The sequence below is a fragment of the Tripterygium wilfordii genome, chromosome 1, assembly GCF_013401445.1.
Source record: "Tripterygium wilfordii isolate XIE 37 chromosome 1, ASM1340144v1, whole genome shotgun sequence".
In the NCBI taxonomy this organism is placed as follows: domain Eukaryota; kingdom Viridiplantae; phylum Streptophyta; class Magnoliopsida; order Celastrales; family Celastraceae; genus Tripterygium; species Tripterygium wilfordii.
The window spans coordinates 6,283,051-6,306,382 of NC_052232.1; the positions used below are offsets into that span (position 1 = coordinate 6,283,051).

At 36.7% G+C, this 23,332-nt stretch overlaps 2 protein-coding genes, 1 long non-coding RNA gene and 1 pseudogene across 3 annotated transcripts; 2 read left to right on the forward strand and 2 right to left on the reverse strand.

The window, feature by feature from the left end:
• Positions 1–22: 22 nt before the first annotated feature.
• On the reverse strand, positions 23–3,016 carry LOC120012857. Its single transcript, XR_005471301.1, has 2 exons — positions 2,868–3,016; positions 23–78 (listed from the first exon to the last, which is right to left on the reverse strand). It is a non-coding gene; the product is annotated as an uncharacterized LOC120012857 (long non-coding RNA).
• Positions 3,017–7,907: 4,891 nt separating this feature from the next.
• On the forward strand, positions 7,908–10,444 carry LOC120012782 (probable aldo-keto reductase 2). Its single transcript, XM_038864323.1, has 5 exons — positions 7,908–8,227; positions 8,343–8,534; positions 8,800–8,972; positions 9,097–9,199; positions 10,000–10,444. The coding sequence occupies exons 1-5, from the start codon at positions 8,009–8,011 to the stop codon at positions 10,336–10,338; spliced, it is 1,026 nt and encodes a 341-aa protein (XP_038720251.1). The 5' UTR covers positions 7,908–8,008; the 3' UTR covers positions 10,339–10,444.
• Positions 10,445–13,100: 2,656 nt separating this feature from the next.
• Positions 13,101–15,694, reverse strand: LOC119997685 (annotated as a pseudogene).
• A 1,241-nt stretch (positions 15,695–16,935) lies between these two features.
• Positions 16,936–19,229, forward strand: LOC119996123. The gene is made up of 7 exons (XM_038842654.1): positions 16,936–17,059; positions 17,107–17,455; positions 17,616–17,713; positions 17,861–18,312; positions 18,420–18,493; positions 18,691–18,758; positions 18,856–19,229. The coding sequence occupies exons 1-7, from the start codon at positions 16,936–16,938 to the stop codon at positions 19,227–19,229; spliced, it is 1,539 nt and encodes a 512-aa protein (XP_038698582.1).
• Positions 19,230–23,332: the final 4,103 nt, after the last annotated feature.

A 23,332-nucleotide genomic window follows, 5' to 3' on the forward strand; every position in this document is an offset into this window, starting at 1 on the left:
CACGTTCATTGGCTTATCTCTCTATCTCTTCTTCTTCTTCTTCTTCTTTATCTTCATGCTTACTCTTTGATCTGTTACCTGCAATACAATCAAAGTTTCCAAATTATTTTGTGGTATCGGAGCCTTATGGATCCAGAAAATTCAAACACTGTTAGGGTCTGACAAGTATTAGCTAATGGCAGTGATTACATGAGGAACACTGCAATGACAGATATCAACAATGGAGTTAATCTCCACACAGTGACTACAAATGGTAATCCTCTTTTTTTTTCTAACCCACCCATCACCACTACATCTATTTTGCCCACACCATCCATCACACTTCCACCTCTCTTACCTACACCTTCAATTTATTCTGCCCTTCCCACGCCCACCCTTCCCACACATACTCAAACTAATCCCTTTCTTAACCCCTATCATTTTCTTCCAAATGACTTTGGTATCAGCAAATTAATTGTTGTGGAACTTACTGGATCCAATTATCATATTTGGAGTTCCAGCATGATAACAGCCTTGGAAGCAAGGAATAAACTTGTTTTCATAGATGGCACACTTCCTATTCCTAGCCCACAAGATCCTAATCTTCCACTTTGGAAGCAAGGCAACAGCCTCATCAAAAATTGGATTACCAACTGTTTATCTGCACAAATTTTAGCTAGTATCACTAGCTTTAAATCTGCAAGGGATCTTTGGCTTGATCTTAAAAATATGTTTTCAGTTACCAATAAGACTCGTGTATTTGAGATATACAGAGCTTTAGCTAATATCAAACAAGCTACTTTATCAGTCACTGACTACTATGTCAAACTCAAAAGCTATTGGGATGAACTTCAACAACATCAAGCTTTACCACAATGCAAATGTGGACAGTGTGTATGCAACACTCACAAACCTGTAATGCTGCAGAGAGAGACAGAAAAAGTCATCCAATTTCTCATGGGTTTAAATGACTCTTATCACCATGTAAGTAGTCAAATACTCCTTATGTCTCCTTTCCCTGATGTGAATGTAGTGTTCAATTTGATTAGGCAGGAAGAGAATACACAGCAGATGTATTCATCAGAGACAGTGACAGACACTCGAGTTGCTATGGCTTTCACCAAGCCAAATAATTTCTCTTCCAACAAAAATTTCAGACACAACAACACAGACAGACCAAAAAGAAATTCTGATAATATATCCAAGAGTTCTTCATCAAACAGAGAAGGTATGTATTGCAAACATTGCAAAAAGGACAACCACAATACAGGAAAGTATTTCAGACTGTTTGGTTTTCCTTCAAGGAAGAAACCAAATAACAGTGGTAGATCCTACTCAGCTAACCAAGTTTCAACTTCCTCTGTTGAGTCCAGACCTCAAAATATGGATCTCTCCAATGTTCAATGCTTGCAACTAATTGATTTTCTTAAGTCTAAGGTGAATGGAGAAGCTTCTAATACTTCACAACCTCAGCATCACATAGCTTCAGCTTTATCAGGTATAACCAATCCTATTCAACATATTACTAAATGGATAGTTGATTCTGGTGCATCTGATCATGTTGCATGTCATTTATCATTACTTCATAAATATCATGTCATGCATAACGCCTATGTCACCCTGCCTAATGGTCAAAGACATAGCATCAGTCATATAGGTTCTGTCAAACTCACTCCCCAAATTACTCTCACAAATGTTCTTTGTGTTCCTAGTTTTGCCTTCAACTTAATCTCAGTAAGTAAACTTACTAATTTGAGTCATCATACTGTCTTGTTTTCTAAAAACAAGTGTGCACTGCAGGATCCAGTCACCTTGAAGAAAACTGGAATGGGCAGCATGATTAAAGGACTCTACATCTACAATCCTGATGAAGAACATCATGTTTTGTACTCTGCTAGCACAAATTCTGTAATCTCTAATAGGATATGGCATATGAGACTAGGTCATCCATCTCATTCTGTAAGCCAAATGTTGCCAAAATTTTTGTCAAACAATTCACAGGATTGTAATGAATGTTTTTAGGGCAAAATGAAAAGACTCCCTTTTACTATTAGTAACTCTCTGTCCAAATCTTGTTCTGATCTTGTTCATATGGACATATGGGGACCTAACTCTACTACTTCAATTGATGGATATAGGTATTTCCTTACCATTGTAGATGACCATTCTAGGATGGTTTGGCTTTACCTTATGAAATCCAAGGATGAAACCAGGAAATACATTAAAGCCTTCTTTAATTTAATTCAAACTCAGTTTCAAAAGAAAATCAAAGCCATTAGATCTGATAATGGGAAAGAATTCCTCATGACAGATTTCTATTTACAAGAAGGCATCATACATCAAAAATCTTGCCCTTACACTCCCCAACAAAATGGGATAGTAGAAAGGAAACATCAAACTCTCATCAACATGGCCAGAACTCTTAGAATTCAAAGTGGTCTAGATGAACAATTTTGGTCTTTTTGTGTCAAAACAGCAGCCTTTCTGTTTAATAGATTACCTTCAAGAGTTTTAGATCAAAATCTCCTTATCAAATTGTCTATAACAAAGACATTGATTATAATCATCTTAAAGTATTTGGTTGTTTTTGCATTGCTAAAACAAACAAAACACAAATTTCAAAATTCCAACCTAAAGCTATTCCAGGTGTTTTCTTAGGTTACCCTCTGGGAACCAAAGGTTACCTAATTCTCAACATTCAAACTCAGGAAGTCTTCACATCCAGGGATGTACATTTCAAAGAAACAGAATTTCCTTTCCTAAATACTCAAGCTACAACAGCACCAAATTGCACAACACAGCACCCTAGGGAACATGAAATATTACAACCTATTTATTCCAACAATGACTTAGATAGACATTCCAGAGTTAAGAACAAACCCACATACCTGGCAGATTATGTCTGTAATACAACTGAGTCTTCACATCAACTTTCTGTCCATAATAGCATTTTCTCTGATCATTCACATGCATCTTTTATTTCTGCCATTATAAAACAGAAAGAACCAAACAATTTTAAGGAGGCAGCTCAAGATCCAAATTGGATTAAGGCTATGCAGAATGAAATGCAAGCTCTAATTGACAACAAAACATGGAATTTAACTAGTTTACCACCTAATAGAAAGGCAATAGGTTGCAAATGGATTTTTAAAATTAAATATAATGCTGATGGATCTCTAGAGAGATATAAAGCAAGGTTGGTAGCTCAAGGATATAGTCAAAGTGAAGGTTTTGATTATAAAGAAACCTTTGCTCCTGTGGTGAAAATTACCACAGTTAGAATTTCCTTAGCCTTGGCCACCATGAATAAATGGTTCATATCACATCTTGATGTGCATAATGCTTTCCTTAATGGAGAATTGGAGGAAGAGGTCTACATGAGAATCCCTCCTGGTTATTCTCATCAAGGAAAGAACCTAGTATGTAAATTAAATAAATCTATCTATGGCTTAAAACAAGCCTCTAGACAATGGAATGAAAAGTGTAAGCAAGTGCTCATAGCTTTTGGATTCATTCAAAGCAAAGCAGATTATTCTCTTTTCTTTTAGAAAAAGGCTGGCCACCAAGTTTTTCTACTACTTTATGTGGATGACATGGCCATAGGGGGAGATGACTTGAACCTAATCAACAAAGTTAAACACTATATAGGCTCTTGTTTTAAAATAAAGGACTTAGGACCCTTAAAATATTTTTTAGGTCTTGAGATACAAAATACTCATTCTGGCATCACAATCAGTCAAAGAAAATATGCATATGACCTTCTTAAAGATGCTGCTTTATCTGATGCTAATCCTATCAACTCCCCTATTGACACAAACAACAAACTATCACCTAAAGATGGTATTCCTTTAGATGACCCACTTAGATATAGAAGATTGGTAGGTAGGCTAATGTATTTATGCCTAACCAGACCTGATATAACATATACTGTGAATACTCTTAGCCAATTTATGCAACAACCTACTCAAGTTCACATGAACGCTGCAAATAGAGTATTAAAATACATCAAAGGTACATTGGACCATTCTCTTTTCTATCCTACTACTAACATTTTGCAGATCAGAGGGTTCTGTGACTCAGATTGGGCTGCATGCACCCACACACGCAGATCAGTAACGGGTTTCTGCATCAAATTAGGTGATGCTCTCATTGGATGGAAATCGAAGAAACAAAAAACAGTTTCTAGATCCTCTGCTGAAGCAGAGTATAGAGCAATGGCTTCCGCTGTCAGTGAAATGACTTGGATTCACAATTTATTCAAAGAGCTTCAAATCAAGGCTATTTACCCTATGGACCTATACTGTGATAATCAAGCTGCTATTCACATAGCTACAAATCCTGTGTTCCATGAGCGTACAAAGCACATCGAACTGGACTTACATTTTACGCGAGATAAAGTTCAAGAAGGTTTAATCAAATTGGCTCACCTCAAGACTGCAGATCAACCCAGCGATCTTCTCACCAAACCGTTGTCCATTCAACGAATTCACCATCTTTTAGACAAGCTGAACATGCGAAGACCTCCTGATCAGCTTGCGGGAGGGTGATAATCTGAGCCCTTGGTATTTCTTGTATCTGGTTCGTGCAGGTTCTAGGGCTGCTTTCACGATGAAGATGCAATGCCAAGTTGATGCTTCTCTTAATGGACTCACGCTCAATGGGCCTCTTAGTTCAAGTGGGTTCATTCTTTAATGACTATGGTTGTTAGTTTGGGCCTATTTACTATCTGGGTCATTGTCTTGCAAAGTATGGGCTTAGATTATTATAACATTAAATTTAAATTACATATATTCAAATGTAAGATATGTAAATCTTATAGTCACATCAAATGACCTTTGTGTCTATCTTCTCTGTATATATCTTACTAAGGTTACCGTTTGTAACTGAGTCAATTGAATAACATTTTCACGTTCATTGGCTTATCTCTCTTTCTCTTCTTCTTCTTCTTCTTTATCTTCATGCTTACTCTTTGATCTATTACCTGCAATACAATCAAAGTTTCCAAATTATTTTAGAAACACCCAACATCTAAAGGTTAGGGAACAAAAACTGGAGTCCGACTAGCCAATTTGGTTAGGAAGCCTTGAACATCAATACTTTTTGGCAGAGTAGTAGAGGAGTGGTCTTTTTCTTCTTGTTGAGTGTGAGCTATGATGGTGGAGAGTCATAATTAATCTGCAAGGACATCAGACGGAAAATTACTTTCAAGGTTAGTTCTTGCAGAATGACTCATTTAAAACAATAATATACCTTTTCTGGATAAACGAGGATAGTGTACACCTTTGGTGGGCCAATTAATGGAAGGCATGGTTCTCTTAGTCGATCTTAGACGCTGGCCAACTTTAGTTCTCTTGGCGAAGAGTCTACTGACTACAGTATTCCCAAATTTTTGAAGTGTAGCAGGAGTCCCCCGATGTGGCCCGACTATCAATTCCTTTTTAGAAGAGCCAGTGGAGGACCCTGCATTAGAAAAGAAGTGATTAATGCCTACATTAGAGGATCAGAAGATAGAATATCTCGAGAGCTTACCAAAGCCATCGGGTAAATTGTTGATTGATGTACTCTAATCCACCAGAAGATGAAATAAGGAGTTGCCTAATAGCATTCGGTGAAGGGAACATTCTTACATAGGTTAAGATGGAAGCTAACACATTATAAATACTATAGAGCATGTCAGTTGACCACACCCCTTGCATGTACAAAATTTATTCTCTGATAGGTATGGAGGTAGGGGAACCATTTGGACTAAGCCAAACTACTGGGCCAGCTGAGCAGCATTGTAATATTCAACCCCACATTTTTATTGTGTGGGGATTCAGAGATATAGTAGCGCAGATCATGGGAAGACAAGAAATTGGTCCACGACAGGATAATTCTGATGACATCTTGAGCTAAATCAATTTCACTGGGCTCTATGTTGAGCTATTCAACAGCCTGTTTGCAATCGAAAGGGAACCGAGCAAACTCATCTTTGTTAGTGAAGTCTTTATAGAAGAAGATAAAAAAATCCTTGAAGTCGTGATGCAAAGGGGTTAGTCCTTTATATTGTAGGTCGAAAGAGTCAAGGTCAGAGGTACTGAGTTGCGTTCTGGTCAAAATGGCTTGAAGTACGTCCACAACAAGAGTTGCATGATCTGGAGAATACCTGGACAGCTCTCGAAACCATATTCATTAAATGTTTTCATGTCTCTATAAACCAGAGCAAGTACCATGGGACCAAAAGAGTAGACCAGACTGTGAGTCCAACAAAGGGCAAGGTGAGTAAAATCCTGAGTAATTATCGAAGAGCTTGCACAAAAGACAAATTTCTTGAGTTAGAAGATTAGAAAACAAATATGTTCTTCTTCAAAAATATTCTTTGTGCTTTATGCATATGCCTTGCATCAATACGAGTAAGACATATCCTTGACCTTGAGATAAAAAAAGGAAGTCTGGGGCGGAGCTTCAATAGTATTGTTAGCTTAAGGACCATCCATATGCATCCCAAGGATGAAGGCTAGGACTTGAAGGTTTGGACTCATGAATCCATACCTAAAATGGAAAGAGTTGGTGCCCACATCCCAAAATTGGAGGTGAACCGCCTGTAGTAAACTGTCTAATAGCGTGTCTTGTCATTCATTGGCCTATGAAATGGTTTTGAAATTCGAAGAGTTACGAGATAAATGCTGGTTTCAAAAATGAAAATTCAAATCCATCTCTTTAAATAAGAGGGAAGTAGTCATCTACTGACATGTGACAATGTGGGTCCTGCAATTGACAATGCTCAACCAATCTCCAAAAGACACATGGAAAGGGCGAGGACATTTTTAAATTAACGTTTGTTCATTTTATAAGAAATATGGTCCTATTAACTTGAAATCCAAGAGACAATTGTTGGAAATCAGGATTGTTCAATAGGTGATGTCTGGAAAGCTACAAATGGGGATTTGTTGTCATAATTTTTTTAATTTCGATTTAAAATAATTTGTTAAATAGAAATATAATTTTTAGCCGGATAAACGCAACGAAGTTCAAAAGAATCCATAGTTTGTTGCATGTACGTTCCTGAAATATGTCACACACATTTTCAGTAGCTGCACTCAACCAGAGATCCAAAGCACGTTCGTCCTGTACTTTCAATAAGAATAAGTCCTTCCACGTTCAACTATACAAGAGTACTATCAATATGGTAATAATTTGTCATTTTTCCTCAATCATAGACACAAGGCCTATAATCCAGGAGAGTGGGGCAATAAGCATGCCCTAGCACTTCCACATCCGTCATGAGGAAGGAGCACGAATCAGGATGTCCACCATAATGTCCACTACCAAAAGGATGTTGCAGTTATAAAGAGGCCAGATCTAGTAATCCCAGCAACTAACAAGAGAACAATTTTCCATTATCCTTCACATCTGCACATGTCGAGACCGTACCAAGGAAACAGGAGTTGAAGATCACCATCATCACCATAAAGAGTATAAAAGGATGAGGAAGGGAAATCTACAAACACCATGCGTCAAAACACAAACTCCGCATCTACAAACCTTTTATGTTTTCTTAGGCAATGATTCCAATCACTTATATTTTTAATTAACATAGCTCCGGTCAACTAGTTTCTAGCGTAACCCTTTACTTTCCAAGCCTCTGTGGCCATGTTTCTAATTTAACTTGTAAAGCATGCCCTAATACATTATAGGATGTATTCTCATTCATTGAAATTCCTAATGCATTCCAACAATATGTTATTTCTCATTTCATTTTTTAATAGAAGTTCTTTCACTCCGAGATCTCATATTTTTCCATGTCCTTAGCATGGAATCTTTGGTCATCAAATTGAAAGAAGGTAGAAGTTTTCCCTTCCATTACATATGTCCTTACGCCAGCATTCAATCTTTTGACTTGTATAACCCACAACACTCACAAAATGTTGATCAGAAATTTACATTCCCTCTCTTATTTAAGATGCCACAAGCACCGATTCCTCTCGTGCCTCTCACTGAGTATTGATTGCTCAACTACAGAGTCGGATTACTTGAAAGTGAAGAAGGAATGGCAGAAGCCGTCGTGAAGAGGATAAAGCTGGGCTCACAAGGCCTGGAGGTATCTGCGCAGGGACTAGGCTGTATGGGCATGTCCGCCGCCTATGGCTTTGCTAAACCAGAACCCGACATGATCGCTCTGATCCACCACGCGATTGACTCCGGCGTCACCTTCTTCGACACCTCGGACGTCTACGGTCCCCATACCAACGAGATCCTCCTCGGCAAGGTCTCCTTTTACTTTCTCTACGATCAATTTACTCAATTTGTATATGTACGGAGTTCTTCTTGTTGTTTGTTTGCCTGTGTGAGAGAGAATCTTAATTAGAGACAACACTGACCAGGCCTTGAAGGGAGGGATGCGGAAGAAAGTAGAAATTGCAACGAAGTTCGGCCTTGACGGCAAGATGTCGGTACGTGGTGATCCGGAGTATGTTAGGGCATGTTGCGAGGGGAGCTTGAAGCGACTTGATGTTGATTGCATTGATCTTTATTATCAGCACCGGATTGACACCACTGTTCCCGTCGAAGTCACGGTAGTTTCTCAATTATGGATAACAAATCTTGTGAAATAAAGTGGTATGCACAGATAAATATGAATCTGCATACAACTATTAATTATTAGCAGACAAAATTTCTACTACTCTTTTTGTAGACTAAATATTCAGAAATCATAATTGTCGCAGGCAATTGAACAAAATTTCTCTACCTTTTCTTTTGTAGACTACATATTCAGAAATCAGAAGTCGGAACAATGTCATGATTGAACATTCTTTGACACTTTCTTGTGTGTTTTGCTAGATGGGTGAACTGAAAAAACTAGTTGAAGAGGGTAAGATAAAATATATAGGTCTCTCTGAGGCATCTGCTCCAACAATCCGAAGGGCCCATGCTGTTCATCCAATTACAGCTGTGCAGTTGGAGTGGTCCTTGTGGGCAAGAGATGTGGAGGAAGAAATCGTTCCGACCTGTAGGTTAGACATCAACTAATCCTAGTTAACTTTCAAAGAACCAGAAATTTATTTTGCAAAAAAAAGGTATGAATTGGTCATGGATTTCTAGTATAGAGACTGAATGCGAAAGTAACTAATTTTTCAGGGAACTTGGCATTGGGATTGTTGCATATAGTCCACTAGGTCGAGGATTTCTTTCTTCGGGGCCTAAAGTCATTGAGACCTTTTCAAAGGATGACTTTCGACAGGTTAGTACATTTGTTTCGCAAGTAAATATCTTCAGAATATATTACATGTACGTTAGGTGTAGACATTGTAGCATCATTCTTCTACTTAAACGTAGTGGATGCTCTGAATTCTGTCTTTTACATATTAACTTGTCTTATTGAAAGTTTTTGTAACCCTGTTAATGAATTTGATTAGTAGTTGCCATTTTGTTATTGCCTATGTTACAGCTCTAATTCTCTATTGACTAATTCTCCATCTTCCATTTATGGGCCATCGTCTGCAGCTCTTCCACATTGATGGCCTTTCTCCATAAATTAACATAGGATAAATCAGTTTTAACTTTTAAGGGTAACACTATGGCCAAGTGGTAAAACAACAATGTAGAGCTCAGCGGTTCCAATCCTAGCTAGTCTAAAGTAAAGCCTCCATAGTTCTTTTCAGATATTAGGCATCTCACCTTCTTTCTTACCTCTTATAAATTGCTACTGTTTCTCTGAAACTTATGTCATTCCTCCTGGGTTGACATTCTATTTCTTGAAAGTGCTGGGAGGCTGTTCACATATCGGTCTTCTAAGTTTTTTTTTAAAATTTTTTTTATGAACATATGTTGAATTTAATGTTTGTTAATTTAGCATTTACATTGTTGAAATTTTCACTTTGGTGTTGCAATGAGCTAACTACTAAAACTTATTGCATGTCATGCAAAAAAAGAGAAAAATGATTGGATCAGGGATAGAGTTTCCATCACCCATTATTTGCTAAATGAAGCCTGTGACGAGTTTATGTCAGTTTTAACACACAAGTATTTTTGTGGTTGCAGCATCTACCTAGGTTCCAGCCTGAAAATCTGGAACATAACAAAAAACTGTTTGAGCGTGTTAATAAAATGGCAGCAAGAAAAGGATGCACCCCATCTCAGCTTGCTCTGGCATGGGTCCATCACCAAGGAGATGATGTGTGTCCCATTCCTGGAACCACTAAGATGGAGAATTTCAACCAGAACATTGGAGCTTTATCTGTGAAACTAACTCTTGAAGATATGGCTGAACTTGAATCCATTGCTTCAGCAGATGCTGTAAAGGGCGATAGATATGGTGGATTGGTAACTACATACAAAGAATCTGAAACTCCATCACTGTCTTCATGGAAAGCTGTGTAAATGTGTTGGCTGCTTAAAGACATCTAAATAACATGTTCTACAGTCGATTTCTTTTGAGTTGACTGAAATAATATATAGATTAAATATCTATAACATTCGTAGATAATAATTTTCTTTTAATCGCATAACTAATGGGGAGTCGTAGAACTAGTTTATAACAGTGCGAGCGATCATGTGGAGGCCCATAGAAGGGTTAATATAACTTTTGATCACTGAAAAATTTTGAATTTTTCAATTTAGTCACCTAAAGTTCAAATGTTTCAAGTCGGTAACCGAAATATTGAAAGGGCATATATGTATTGTTATTCAAGATCTTGGTACCTTCTAGTCAGATCGAGAAGCTATTGAGATTCACGATCCTGTATCTTCTAGTCAGATCGAGAAGGTGATTGGCAAAGACATGGCGGAGTTGGGATATATTGTCATCGGGGTCACACTTTCTATAATGATAAACAATTACATACCAAAATAACATACTAAGCAGACAAAATAATATTAGTTAAAGTAACCCAAATAGTCATAGTCATAAAAACAAACATATTACAATTTGACAAATAACAAAGAAATTACAGTTCTTCCCTACAAGTCTTCATATTCTGAAATCGCTTCATAATAGTCTCATTATCAATAGTTCAATACAAAGAAATTGCATTCTATATTTCTAATTTTCTATAACAACAATTCAAGTATTCAACAAAAAAGGATAGACCTTTGAAGATAATCGTGATCGAAATTCAAAAGCAAATAAGCTGTGCGCAGTGCGCCTATCCTGACAATGCTGCGGCATAACAGAGAGTCAATGAAGATTGAAGAAGAGAATAGCTATCAACTGTCAAGTGTAAGAGCATACTGAGGTAACTGAGCAGTGAGCAATGTCGTCGTGATGCGCCCATCGCTCGACTGCCCGAGTGCAAAGTGCGTACTGTAGTATCGACAGCTTTTCTTTGAGAGCGAGATCAGAGAAGACTTGATGAGATAGAGATAGTTTGATAGAGTTACTAGGTTATACTTCTCTTCTTCAAAATAAATAAAACGACACAGTATTACATATATTGATTTTTTTTAAAAAAAAATTGAGTGGGGTCAACCCCACTCTACCCTTCTATCTCCACCCCTGGGCAAAGAGGGGATATTGCTGTAAATTTTTGATATAAAAAATTAATTTTATTTTCTAGGTTGGCTATTGTCAGCTCGTGTCAATCCACATGAGCCAAAATTGACTTTTATATGCCATATAAGCACTTTAACTGCCCAAAAGTTGAGAAATCTGATCGAATGACTGTATTCGAACAAATTTCAATTTTTGGTGACCAAGTTGAAACGTTTGAACATTCGGTGATCAAATTGAAATTTGATTAATCTTTCAGTGACCAAAAGTTGTATTAACCCCCATATAAAGCCGGACAAGCGTATACAACCAAGCCCCTCCAGGCCTTGTGAGCCCAACTTAATCCCTCTTCACAACGGCAATCCGAACCATAAACCAAATCGAAAATAATCATTTGGTTTGGTTTCTCGGTTTACGGTCTGGTTTCGGGTTAGAAAATCCAAGTTATCTGGTTTTCGGTTTACGGTCCGATCTCAAAAATTCTAATTAGGTCTCAAACCATAAACCAAATAGTATTTTAGGTTTAATAATACTTTTATAATTTTATATAAGTAATATATATATATATATAATTATAAGTAATAAATAACTTAATAATGCTTTTCAAAAAAAAAACTTAATAATGTAATATACTTTTATATGCTAATTTAATCTAATTAACCATCATTAACATAACAAAGCACTCTTCTAATTTAGACATTTACTAATTTCTAAATCGTAGGTTTAAGGTTTTTCGTAACTCTCTCATACCAGAGAAATAGAAAAAGAACAAAGAGGTTAGAGGCGGTTGATGCCTGAGTGCCTGACTGGCTGAGAATCATCGAAAACAGGCTTAAGAGGGTGGAGCGACGGACCGGGTAGGACCAGTACGAGTTCAGATGTTCAATCTTCATCTTAGTTGAGAGCTGTTGGACACCGGACTACTCAAACAATTTATAGTCTATTGTTTCGGAGAAGAAGGGAGTCACAGTAGACCATCGATTAGCAAATCGAGAACCCTAACAGGCATAGTTGAGATTTTATCTAACCTTAGTGTATCGATTGTCGACATGTACGCGATTTAATCTAACCCTAAATTTTTTGATTTTCCATTGAAGCCTTACAGGACTCTCATAAGCAAAAGAGTCTCTTCTCCATCCATCTATCAAACCCAATGACTCACGATTCTTCAATTTAAATGGTAATGATACTTGACTACTTGTTTATTTGTTCAAAAATCTGAATCTTCTGAATAGTGATTTCTGAAGTTGTATACTTGTGACTTGTCCGGTTTAAAACCGAATTTTTTGGTCCGGTTTAAAACGGGTTGTATAGGTTTAATTGTTTGGTCCGGTTTACAAAAATATCATCCCGAAAATATTCGGTTTGGTGGTTTCCGATTCCAAACCAAACCGAAAAACTGAACTTGCACTCCTGCATTTCATCACTTCTCAAGTGAGCTTTGTAGTTGTGTGCTATAGAGACTGCGTTAAGCGCAAGACTCAATTCCCCCATCAAAATATATATACACAATAGGATGAATCATAGTCTCTCGTTCAAAATCATGTTCACCAACGTGGCAGCAACTCTATATTTATTTATATATATATATATATAACACTATAGAACACACAGAAAGCGTGTGCAGTAAAGCCACAGCCAATGACATACACATTTATACAGCTTTCCATGAAGACGGTGGTGGAGTTTCAGACTCCTTGTAAGTAGAGTCCTCCATATCTGTCGCCCTTCACAGCATCGGCTGTAGCAATAGATTCAAGTTCAGTCATTTCTTCTGGTGTTAGTTTCACAGATAAAGCTCCAATGTTCTGGTTGAAATTCTCAATCTTAGTGATTCCAGGAATGGGACAAACGTCGTCTCCTTGGTGATAGAGCCATGCCAGTGCTAGCTGAGATGAAGTGCATCCTTTTCTTGCTGCCATTTCATTAACACGCTCAAACAGAATTTTGTTATGTTCCAGATTTTCAGGTTGAAACCTAGGTAGTTGCTGCAACCACAGAAACAAAACTTTTTAGTGTTAAAACTGAAATAAACTGATCACATGCTTCATTTAGCGAATAATCGGTGATGGCAACTTTATCCCATGATCCAATCATTTTTTTCCTTGCTTTGAATGACATGCAATAAGTTTAACTTGTTTGCTCATTGCAACACCAAAGTGAAACATTTTAACAAGGTAATGTAATAGGTAGCAGGGGAGGATAATTCAATTTTGGCATTCCATTTGGGGGTTTATTTTTTGCATGCCAGTTTACTTATACATGTCACATGTTTGAATCATGAAACATTCGCTCCACAACAGAGGATGGTAAAGCTAAGTACAGCAGCCCTCTCCAAACTCCATTGTGTTGGAACAATTTGAAGGTTTGAATCCTCCCACACACTAAAATAACAAGCAGTAAAATCAATATATGTTCATAAAAAAAACTTAGAAGACAGTTATGCGAACAGCCTCCCAGCACTTTCAAGAAATTGAGTGTCAATCCAGGAGGAACTACGTAAGTTTCAGTGAAACAGTAAGCAATTTACAAGAGGTAAGAAGCTGAGGTGCCTAATATCTGAAAAGGACTATGGAGCCTTTATTTTAGACTAGCTACGAATTGGAACCACAGAGCTCTAGGTTGTTGTTTTACCACTGGGTCATAGTATTGTCCTTGAATATTAATTTATGGAGAAATGCCAGCAATGTGGAGCTCTGCAGCTGATTGCTGTAAATGGAAGATGGAGAATGTGTGGGAACTAAAGATGGAAAGCGCTATGACCAGAAAGAATTATTTAATAGAGCAGTAAGCCTAGCCAATCACAAAATGGCAACTACTAATAAAATTCATTAACAGGGTCACAAAAAATTTCAATAAGATAAATTATCTATGGAAAAGGCAGAATTCAGAGCATCTACTATGTTTTAAGCAGAAGAATGATGCTACAATGTTCTGTTACACCTAATGTATACCTAATATATTCTGAAAATCTTTACCTGCGAAATGAATGTACTAACCTGTCGATAGTCATCCTTCGAAAAGGTCTCAATCACCTTAGGCCCCAAAGAAAGAAATCCTCGACCTAGTGGACTATATGCAACAATCCCAATGCCAAGTTCCCTGAAAAATTAGTTACTTTGGCATTTAGGTCTCTAAATTAGCACTCCATGACCAATTCATACTTTTTTCCAAACTAAATTTCCGGTTCTTTGAAAGTCCACTAGGAACGATTTCTTCCTCCACATCTCTTGCCCACAAGGACCACTCCAACTGCACAGCTGTAATTGGATGAACAGCATTGGCCCTTCGGGTCGTTGAAGCAGATGCCTCAGAGAGACCTATATATTTTATCTTACCCTCTTCAACTAGTTTTTTCAGTTTACCCATCCAGCAAATGACACAAACAAGTGTCAAAGAATGTTCAATCGCGACATTGTTCTGACTTCTGATGTCTGAATATTCATTCTACAGAAGGAAAAGTAGTAGAAATTTTGTTCGCTTATAAATAGTTTGTATGTTGGTATGTGAAAAAAAGGGACACCTGAAACACAGAGAAATCAATATCTGAAAATTTTTAATGCTAAACCATTCATTTTTATGTGCTATTGGCCTTCAGCAAATTCATACCACTTTATTCCACAAGATTTCTTATCCATAATATAGAAATTACCGTGACTTCGACAGGAACAGTGGTGTCAATCCGATGCTGATAATAAAGATCAATGCAATCAACGTCAAGTCGCTTCAAGCTCCCCTCGCAACATGCCCTAACATAATCCGGATCACCACGAACAGGCATCTTGCCGTCCGCTAGGATAACGCCGAACTTTCTTCCACACTCCTCCCTTCAAGGCCTGCTCAACAGGTGGCTCTAATTAAGATTCTCTCTTACACAGACATACAAACAAACAGAACTCCATACATATACAAATTGAGTGTAGAGAAATTAAAAGGAGACCTTCCCGATGAGGATCTCGTTGGTATGGGGACCGTAGACGTCGGAGGTGTCGAGGAAGGTGACGCCGGAATCAATCGCATGGTGGATGAGAGCGATCATGCCAGGTTCGGGTTTACGAAGGCCATAGGCGGTGGACATGCCCACACAGCCTAGTCCCTGCGCAGATACCTCCAGGCCTTGTGAGCCCAGCTTTATCCTCTTCACTACTAGTGCAACCATTCCTTCTTCACTCTCAAGCAATCAGACTCTGTAGTTGTGCAATTAAGGAAAATGTTAAGGGCGTGTTTCGTTTATTTTCTATTTCTATTTCCCAACAAAAGCCCATTAACCAGTGAATTTTTCAATTAAGACCCAGTGTGGTAAAGCATATTGAAAATAACAAATATGCTAATAAAAATATTGGATAATTTTAGTAGCAGATATGTTGTTTGAATGGTTTTGAATGGTTGATAGTGTTTGGTTTAATTTTATTGATAACATTTATGCTATGTAATATTATGTGATAAATTACATACAGGGATAGTATGCATTTTAGTTGAAACAAATGTAAATAAATAGTAAAATAAATAACAAAAATTTATAAAATAAATATAAATAATTAAAATAATTACACATGTCATATGTCAATGCTATCTCTATCATTATTGTACAAGAAAACGAATAAAAAGAAATTAAAAAATCTTGATTTTTCAAAAAAAATCCTTAAGAGAGCAGCAGCGGGAGTGCTGGTGAGCTACACCGGATGATCCTGACTATGGGCCCGGGGTTGACGGAGTTGCCCAAAAAGGGAGAATTTCTTAAGGATATTGTGGGTATAACATTAAAAGTTTGAGGACAATAATGACATAAATTCGAAAATGCTAGTAAAATTGTCCTAAAATGTAGCATTTCCAGAAAGGCTTTAATATGCTACTAAAATTTCCTCGGTTTTGCTACTCGAAAATTGTCGTTTGACAAGCAACAAGCATTTATGCTATCAAGTAGTAGAAATGCTGGGCAAAATATCTTACTAAACTGGCCCTGAATGCTGTGACTTGTAAACATATGAATAAAAAACCCACGAAAGCCTTTTTCCATGAAGCCCAACAAAAGCCCATATACGCAGCAAGACCAAGGAAAAAAGTGCAGCAGTTGTACACTTATACGCAACCACTTATAAAAATTGACGGAGCAACAATATCGATCGCGTTTTCAATTTGTGGAAAACGTCGTTTAGACGTTTTCTATATTTTCAGAAAATGAGGATTCATTTTCTGAAAAATAAAAATGAACATGATAAACTAAACATAATTTATATATTTTCAGAAAATGAAAATGAAAAATACCCAAACCAAACAGTCTCTAAATATCCCAACATTTTTTTTCCAAAATGTTCCCAAATTTAGGTGGCATTGCCACATAGGCTTGATGATGTGGAAGCATGCTTACATGTACACCACATTTGAAAATAAAATTTGCCCTCCTCTCTCCCAGAACCGGTTATACTGCTTTAAAACTTGATATGAGTAAAGCATATGATCGGGTGGAATGAGATTTTCTGGAGGCAATAATGCTACGGTTGGGGTTTACTGAGAAGTGGTGTGGCCTAATTATGAAATGCGTTAGCTCAATCTCATATTCATTTCTCATTAATAGGGAAGTTGTTGGAAATTTAATCCCTACTCGAGGCATTCGTCAGGGAGATCCTCTATCACCATATTTGTTTGTTTTATATGCACAGGTCTATCTTCGATCCTCTCTCAGGCAAGAAATACTGGACTGCTTAGAGGAATCAAAGTGGCTCGGGCTAGTCCCTCGGTATCCCACCTATTTTTTGCTGATGATAGTTTAATATTCTGTCGTGCTACCGTAGATGACTGCAACAATGTTAAGACTAGTCTAAGACTGTATGAGAAAGTCTTAGGCCAACTGATAAATTATACGAAGAGTGCTCTTTCTTTCAGTCCTAATACATCTAGACATAATGTCAATTTAGTGAAGAATATTTTTGGCATGCCAGTAGTGAATCGACATGATTACTACTTAGGTTTGCCTACGATTACATTGTGGAACAAGAGCATGCACGTTGGGTATATCAAAGATTGAATAATGAGGAAGTCAAATGGGTCGAAAGAAAGCAGATTCTCAATGGGAGGGCGGGAGACGCTGATAAAATCAGTAATCCAATATATTCCTACATATGGTCTATCATGTTTTCAGTTACCAATGAGCTTATGCAATGATATTCAGAGGGCATGTGCGCAATATTGGTGGGGTGGTTCAGAAGATAAGCGGAAGCTTCATTGGAAAAGATGGGAGAAACTTATGTGAGCACAAGAGTAAGGGACGTATGGGGTTTTCGAGATATATTTAGTTTTAATCAAGCCCTTTTGGGGAAACGTATTTGGAGACTAATTCAAAGACCAAATTCTCTGGTGGCAAGAATTTTGAAAGGGAATATTTTCCCCGAGGAAATATTTGGAATGCTGGATTAGGATGTAATCCTTCTTTCACTTGGCGGGGTCTTTTATGGGGACGAGATTTATTGAGCCAGGGTACTCGGTGGGTGGTAGGCAATGGGGAGCGGATCAAACTGTATGACGATAGATGGTTGCCTACTCCACGGTCTTTCGAGGTGGTTTCTCTCAAAAATTTGCATCCTGACAGTTATGTATCTTGCTTATTAGATCAACATGGCCAATGGGATGAGGCTCTTGCACGGTCAAATTTTCTGCAATTCGAGGCAAAGATCATCTTGGGTTTACTACGGCCTGCCCGACGGATTGAAGACAGATTGTCTTGGCACTCCGATAAAAAAAAAAGGACATATTCTATCAGAAGTGCTTATTATCTCTCAATGGATTTGAAACACATGGTTCCTTCCTCTTCAATTGACTGGATGAAAGTTTTGTGGAAGTGGTTATGGGCTCAACAATTGCCTCCAAAGGTTAATATTTTTATCTAGCGGGCGTGCTTGAATATTATTCCCACTACAGGTAATCTTAAAGTTCCTTGTATTCTTTGTTGCCCTCTCTGTGGGTCTGAAAATGATAGTACTATGCATTATCTATTCCATTGTGCTGGTATAAGGCCGGCTTGGAAGAAATGCTGATTTTGGGATGTTCTACGTAATTCATTGGGTGGAAGCTTTCTTGATTGTCTCGTTAGTTTAAAAATGGCTCTAACTGCTGCTGATATGAAGTTTTTCCTCATGGTTGTCTGGGAAGTGTGGAACTTTAGAAATCGCACAATCCATCACTGAAAGGGGAGGCCAATAGAGGGCCTGTTTGAATGGATTCCAGACTTTCTTTTGGACTTTCACGAGCTGCCATCAAACTGGAGTTCAAAGTCTTAAGGTTGATAGGGAGACCCGATGGAAACCTCCACCTCCAGGTATGTTTTTTTGTTAACGTTGATGCTGGGTGCGATCTGTCATCATCGTGGTATGCGGTTGGCTATGTTGTGTGGGACCATGTTGGATGACTGGTAGTGGCTTCTGCAGTCCCAGTAGGTAGGTTGCAGTCTGTGGAGAGTGTTGAACTTTATGCAATTCGCAAAGGGGCCAGGTTGGCTACCAGTTGTGGGTTGATGGATATCACGGTTATTAGTGATGCTAAGGGAGCCATAGACAAGATTAACTCGCTTGAGATTGGCCTTAATGAAGATGGATCACTTGTTCAAGAAATTAGGGATTTCTTTGTCTCTTTGAAGTTTATGTTTAGTCCAAGAAACACCAACAAGGTAGCACATTGTATTGCACAATTTGCTTTGAGTTCTCCAATTCCGTATGAATGGAGATTGTCTTATGACCCTACTTGGCTCAAAGAGGTTGTAACGGCATATCTTCTGTCAAATTCTAGCTAATAAAGTTACCACCTTTCCCTTACCAAAAAAAAAGAAGATATTATATATATAATATATATAATAGAATATAAATTACACATCTTTCTAAAAATACATGTATTCCTCTTCACTAGCTCCTTAAATTTCCAAAAAAATACTTTTATTTCCTAATAAGTATATAATATGTATGGTTAACATAAAAATTATAATTATTAATTTATACACACGATGATAGATGATTTGTACTTAATGAAAAATTATCGAGCAAACCTTAAATGATTGTTTTTTTTTTGGTTATCTTGAACATTTGATGTTTTAACTTGTATGTGCAATTTAATGATTGTATAGATATTTTCTTATTCTCAATCATTTTTCGTAAATAGTCCAAAAAAAATGTCAGGACGTTATTCCTGAACTCCCGTCAAACCTTTTTTTTTTATTTCCGTCACTAACCAACTCCCTCAAATCCATTTCCTAGATCTGTCACTGCAGATTCGGAAAAGTGACTGCCGTCTTTGCCTTCTGTAAGAATAATTTGATGAGATTTTGGACCCATGAGTCCATGGATTTGATGGAGATTTGATTGATCAATGATTGATGAGTCTATACCTTTTCTGCTAATATGATCCTCCAGAATCCACATCAAGAGGAAAATGAGGGTATAATTGACATGTACTCTTTTAATTAAAAAAAATTATTTTTAGTTTCTTAAAACGAATAAGGACACCCATAAAAACAACAAACTTCAATAGTGTGTGCTCTGGACCATCTAATATCATATTTCATCTATTAAATATGAAGAAAATATTTTTGTAACATATCATGATGTTAGGTAATGTGACAATTCAACTTTAAATTTGGTAAATTCAGTTTCAATAGTGGTAGATAGCCCAATCTTGATAGCTCAAGGTAGTCCAAATCTATATGGCATGTTGACTCATGTGATGATTGGGCAAAATTGAAATATGATTCTTGAGAAAAAAATACCCTCATTTCTTTAAAACTACATGCTTCAAATCTTAGTATGACATCATTGTTTTTTAATTTTTCCTTTTCTTAAACGAAATTTAAAACGTTTTAACTTTCAAAATACATGGTAGATTAGGAAAAAAAATTATATATTCGGAATCAACACATAAAACTCTTTCTAACAAGATCCATTATCGATGATTTTACCTGATCGTTCTTAATTCCATTGTTTTTGAAAACGATGAAATTTTAAAAATAATGAATTATGGACTAAAAACAATGGATTCTAGATTGTGTTTTAAAAGAATAGTGAATTTTGGACTAAAAACAATGGATTATGGACTATGCTTTTAGAAAATAATGAATTTCGTCTCAGACTTATGTTTATTCCATGAATTGAAATAGTGGAATAACTAATTCCATTCAATTTCGTCCCAGACCAATGTTTATTTCATTGAATTAAAACATTGGAATGAATAATTTCGTCTTAGTGAAAAAACTATGGATTAAAAGAGTTAAAAAAATAAATTTTGAACTGTGCTTTTAAAAAATAATGGATTCTAGACTGCACTTTTATAAAACTATGAATTTCATCTTAGACCTATGTGTATTCCATTAATTGAAACAGTGGAATAACTAATTCCATTTAATTTCATCTCAGACCAATGATTATTTATTTGTATTAAAACAATGAAAAAACTAAATCATCATTTTTTTACTTGAAATCCATTGAGATTTATTTGAATTACATTGTTTATTCGTTCAATCACCTCGTGTTTTTGTTATTCAACCCGTCAACGACCTCATTCATCCCCCAATGCAATGTCTTCATTATTAACCACCATATCGTGACTGAAATCCATTAAAAAATCATATATCAACACTCAAAATCTATGGAATGAAATTAAAAACAAAAAATAACTAAATCAATATTTTAAATCAATTGAATAACAATCTGTCTAATATTAAAAACAGTGGAATAGCAATCTTTCTGGGATTAAAAACAGTAGAATAACCATAAAAAAAACAATGGAATATCAATCTGTCTGAGATTAAAAACAGTGAAATGACACCAAAATCGATAGATTCTGAAATAAAATCCTCTATAGATTCAGAATATGAAGCCAAAATAAAAAAATACCTAGTAAATGGGGCAAAACTGGGTTACAAATGGATTTTTACTTTCCAGCGGCTATTCCGACCATCCAGGGGCTAAAATATGTATAGCTCATCAAGGCAAGTCCAACAGTGATGGTGATTAGCAGAGGGGTGACCTACGGTGGTCGAATTGGGCTCCAAAATTTTAGTTGGCCACGATTTCAAATCGAGATTCTGGCAAAATAAGTAGTTGTTGGCAGCAAACGAAGGTTGGAGATGAGTCATGATGTTCTGGCGCTTCGGATCAATAGGTAGTGGCCGGATTGTTGACCTTGATTCCGACAATGAGAGGAAAACTGAGGATTGAAAGAGGAGAGAAATAGAGAACGTGAGAGTGAGGTGGAAGGGAGAGAGAGTGGGTATTTGTGTTTAATTTTCAAAATTTAAAAGTTGTCCACATAAAATTACTGACTGGACATGCCACCTAAACTTGAGATGCTTTGGGCTATCAAAAGCTTGGGTTATATGTCATTTTCGATTTAGTTTAGATCACCTATAATTGATAACAATGTTCTTTACCTCCAAAATTGAAGGACTAATTAAATTGACCAATTTAAAGCTTAATACCACTTTTGGTCACTGAAAGATTGGACATTTTTCAATTTGGTCACTCAAAGTTCAAATGTTTCAAAATGATCACCTGAAGTTTTTATTTGTTTCAATATAGTCACTCGGTCAGAATTCTCATATTTTGGTCAGTCAAAGTGCCTACATGGCTGTTGATTGTTAACTGCATTGCTTGTACGGCTTGACAGTTGCCAAATGGAAAATAAGTATTCAAAAAAATCACAAATGCAAAAATAAAAATGAAAATAAAGATGTAAAATTTAACTATTTAAATAAAAAAATTACAAATGAAAAAAGATTATGGATTATCCTTTCAAACCCAGATATCAGTGGCGGACCCAGGAATTTGTATCAGTGGGCTGCCCCCGGAATTTTTTTTTGTTGGGTTTTATATGTTATGGTTATGATTATTGATTACAAATACAAAAACACATTAATAATAGTTCAAAGCAATAAAAAGATACATTGTAATTATCACAATAGCATTCAACATGTCTCCATGTTTTATTTGCAAAACCAATGATAATTCATATGTAATCCCCAACATAGTCAACATTAGTTACAAATTGAAAACAAAATCAAATGATTGCAAGTATCTCAAAAGGCTATGTGCCTGAGCTTTTTTTGTTGAATTTGTAGCGTCACATGAAACAATTTCTAAGATTTATGAGGTTGGGTTAAGTCTAAACTAGTTAGTGGATTGGACAAAAATTAATGGATTGGGGGCATCAATTTTTTTAATTGGGGGCCTTAAAATTTATTTGACATAATTAACTAATTATAGCATATTTAGTATTAAAATTTTTTTTTTCATCACGTGCCCCCAGTCCTTCAACGTAGGTCCGCCTCTGCCAGATATCCATTCATATCCTTCTCAACCCATATACTGAAAACCCTCCACTACCACCACAAGAGTCTTCTTTTACTACTTCAGCCTCAAGAGCTCCAGTCCTTTCAGATATATACAAAGGGAATCAAATCTTCTATAGAACCCCAACCGTTACTCCACAAGCTCTCCCCTCGTCGCTATCCGAAAGGGAATAAGATCTTCGGTACGTACGTCACCAGCTACCCGATTAGAACAAGGAAGAGAGAGAATTGGGAAAGAACAAAAAAGTGTTGTTGTTGCAGATCTGGTTTTATTACTACAAGACAGAGGAAGCGGAGTGTGAAGGATGTCAGCTCCGGTGTTCGACAAAATATCACTGAAGGATGTCGGTTCCTCGTCGAAGCCATCATGCGAGGTGAAGCTGGGTGGTCTTGGATTGTATGAAGCTGAAAACTGAAATCGTGTACTGAAGATACAATTGGGGAAGAAGATGACCTGGCTCTTTTATATTTAATTTATTTTAAATTAATTTCAGATAAATTATTCCACATCAGCACAAAAAATAATTTTACTAGTTTTATATTCCACGTAAGCAAATAAG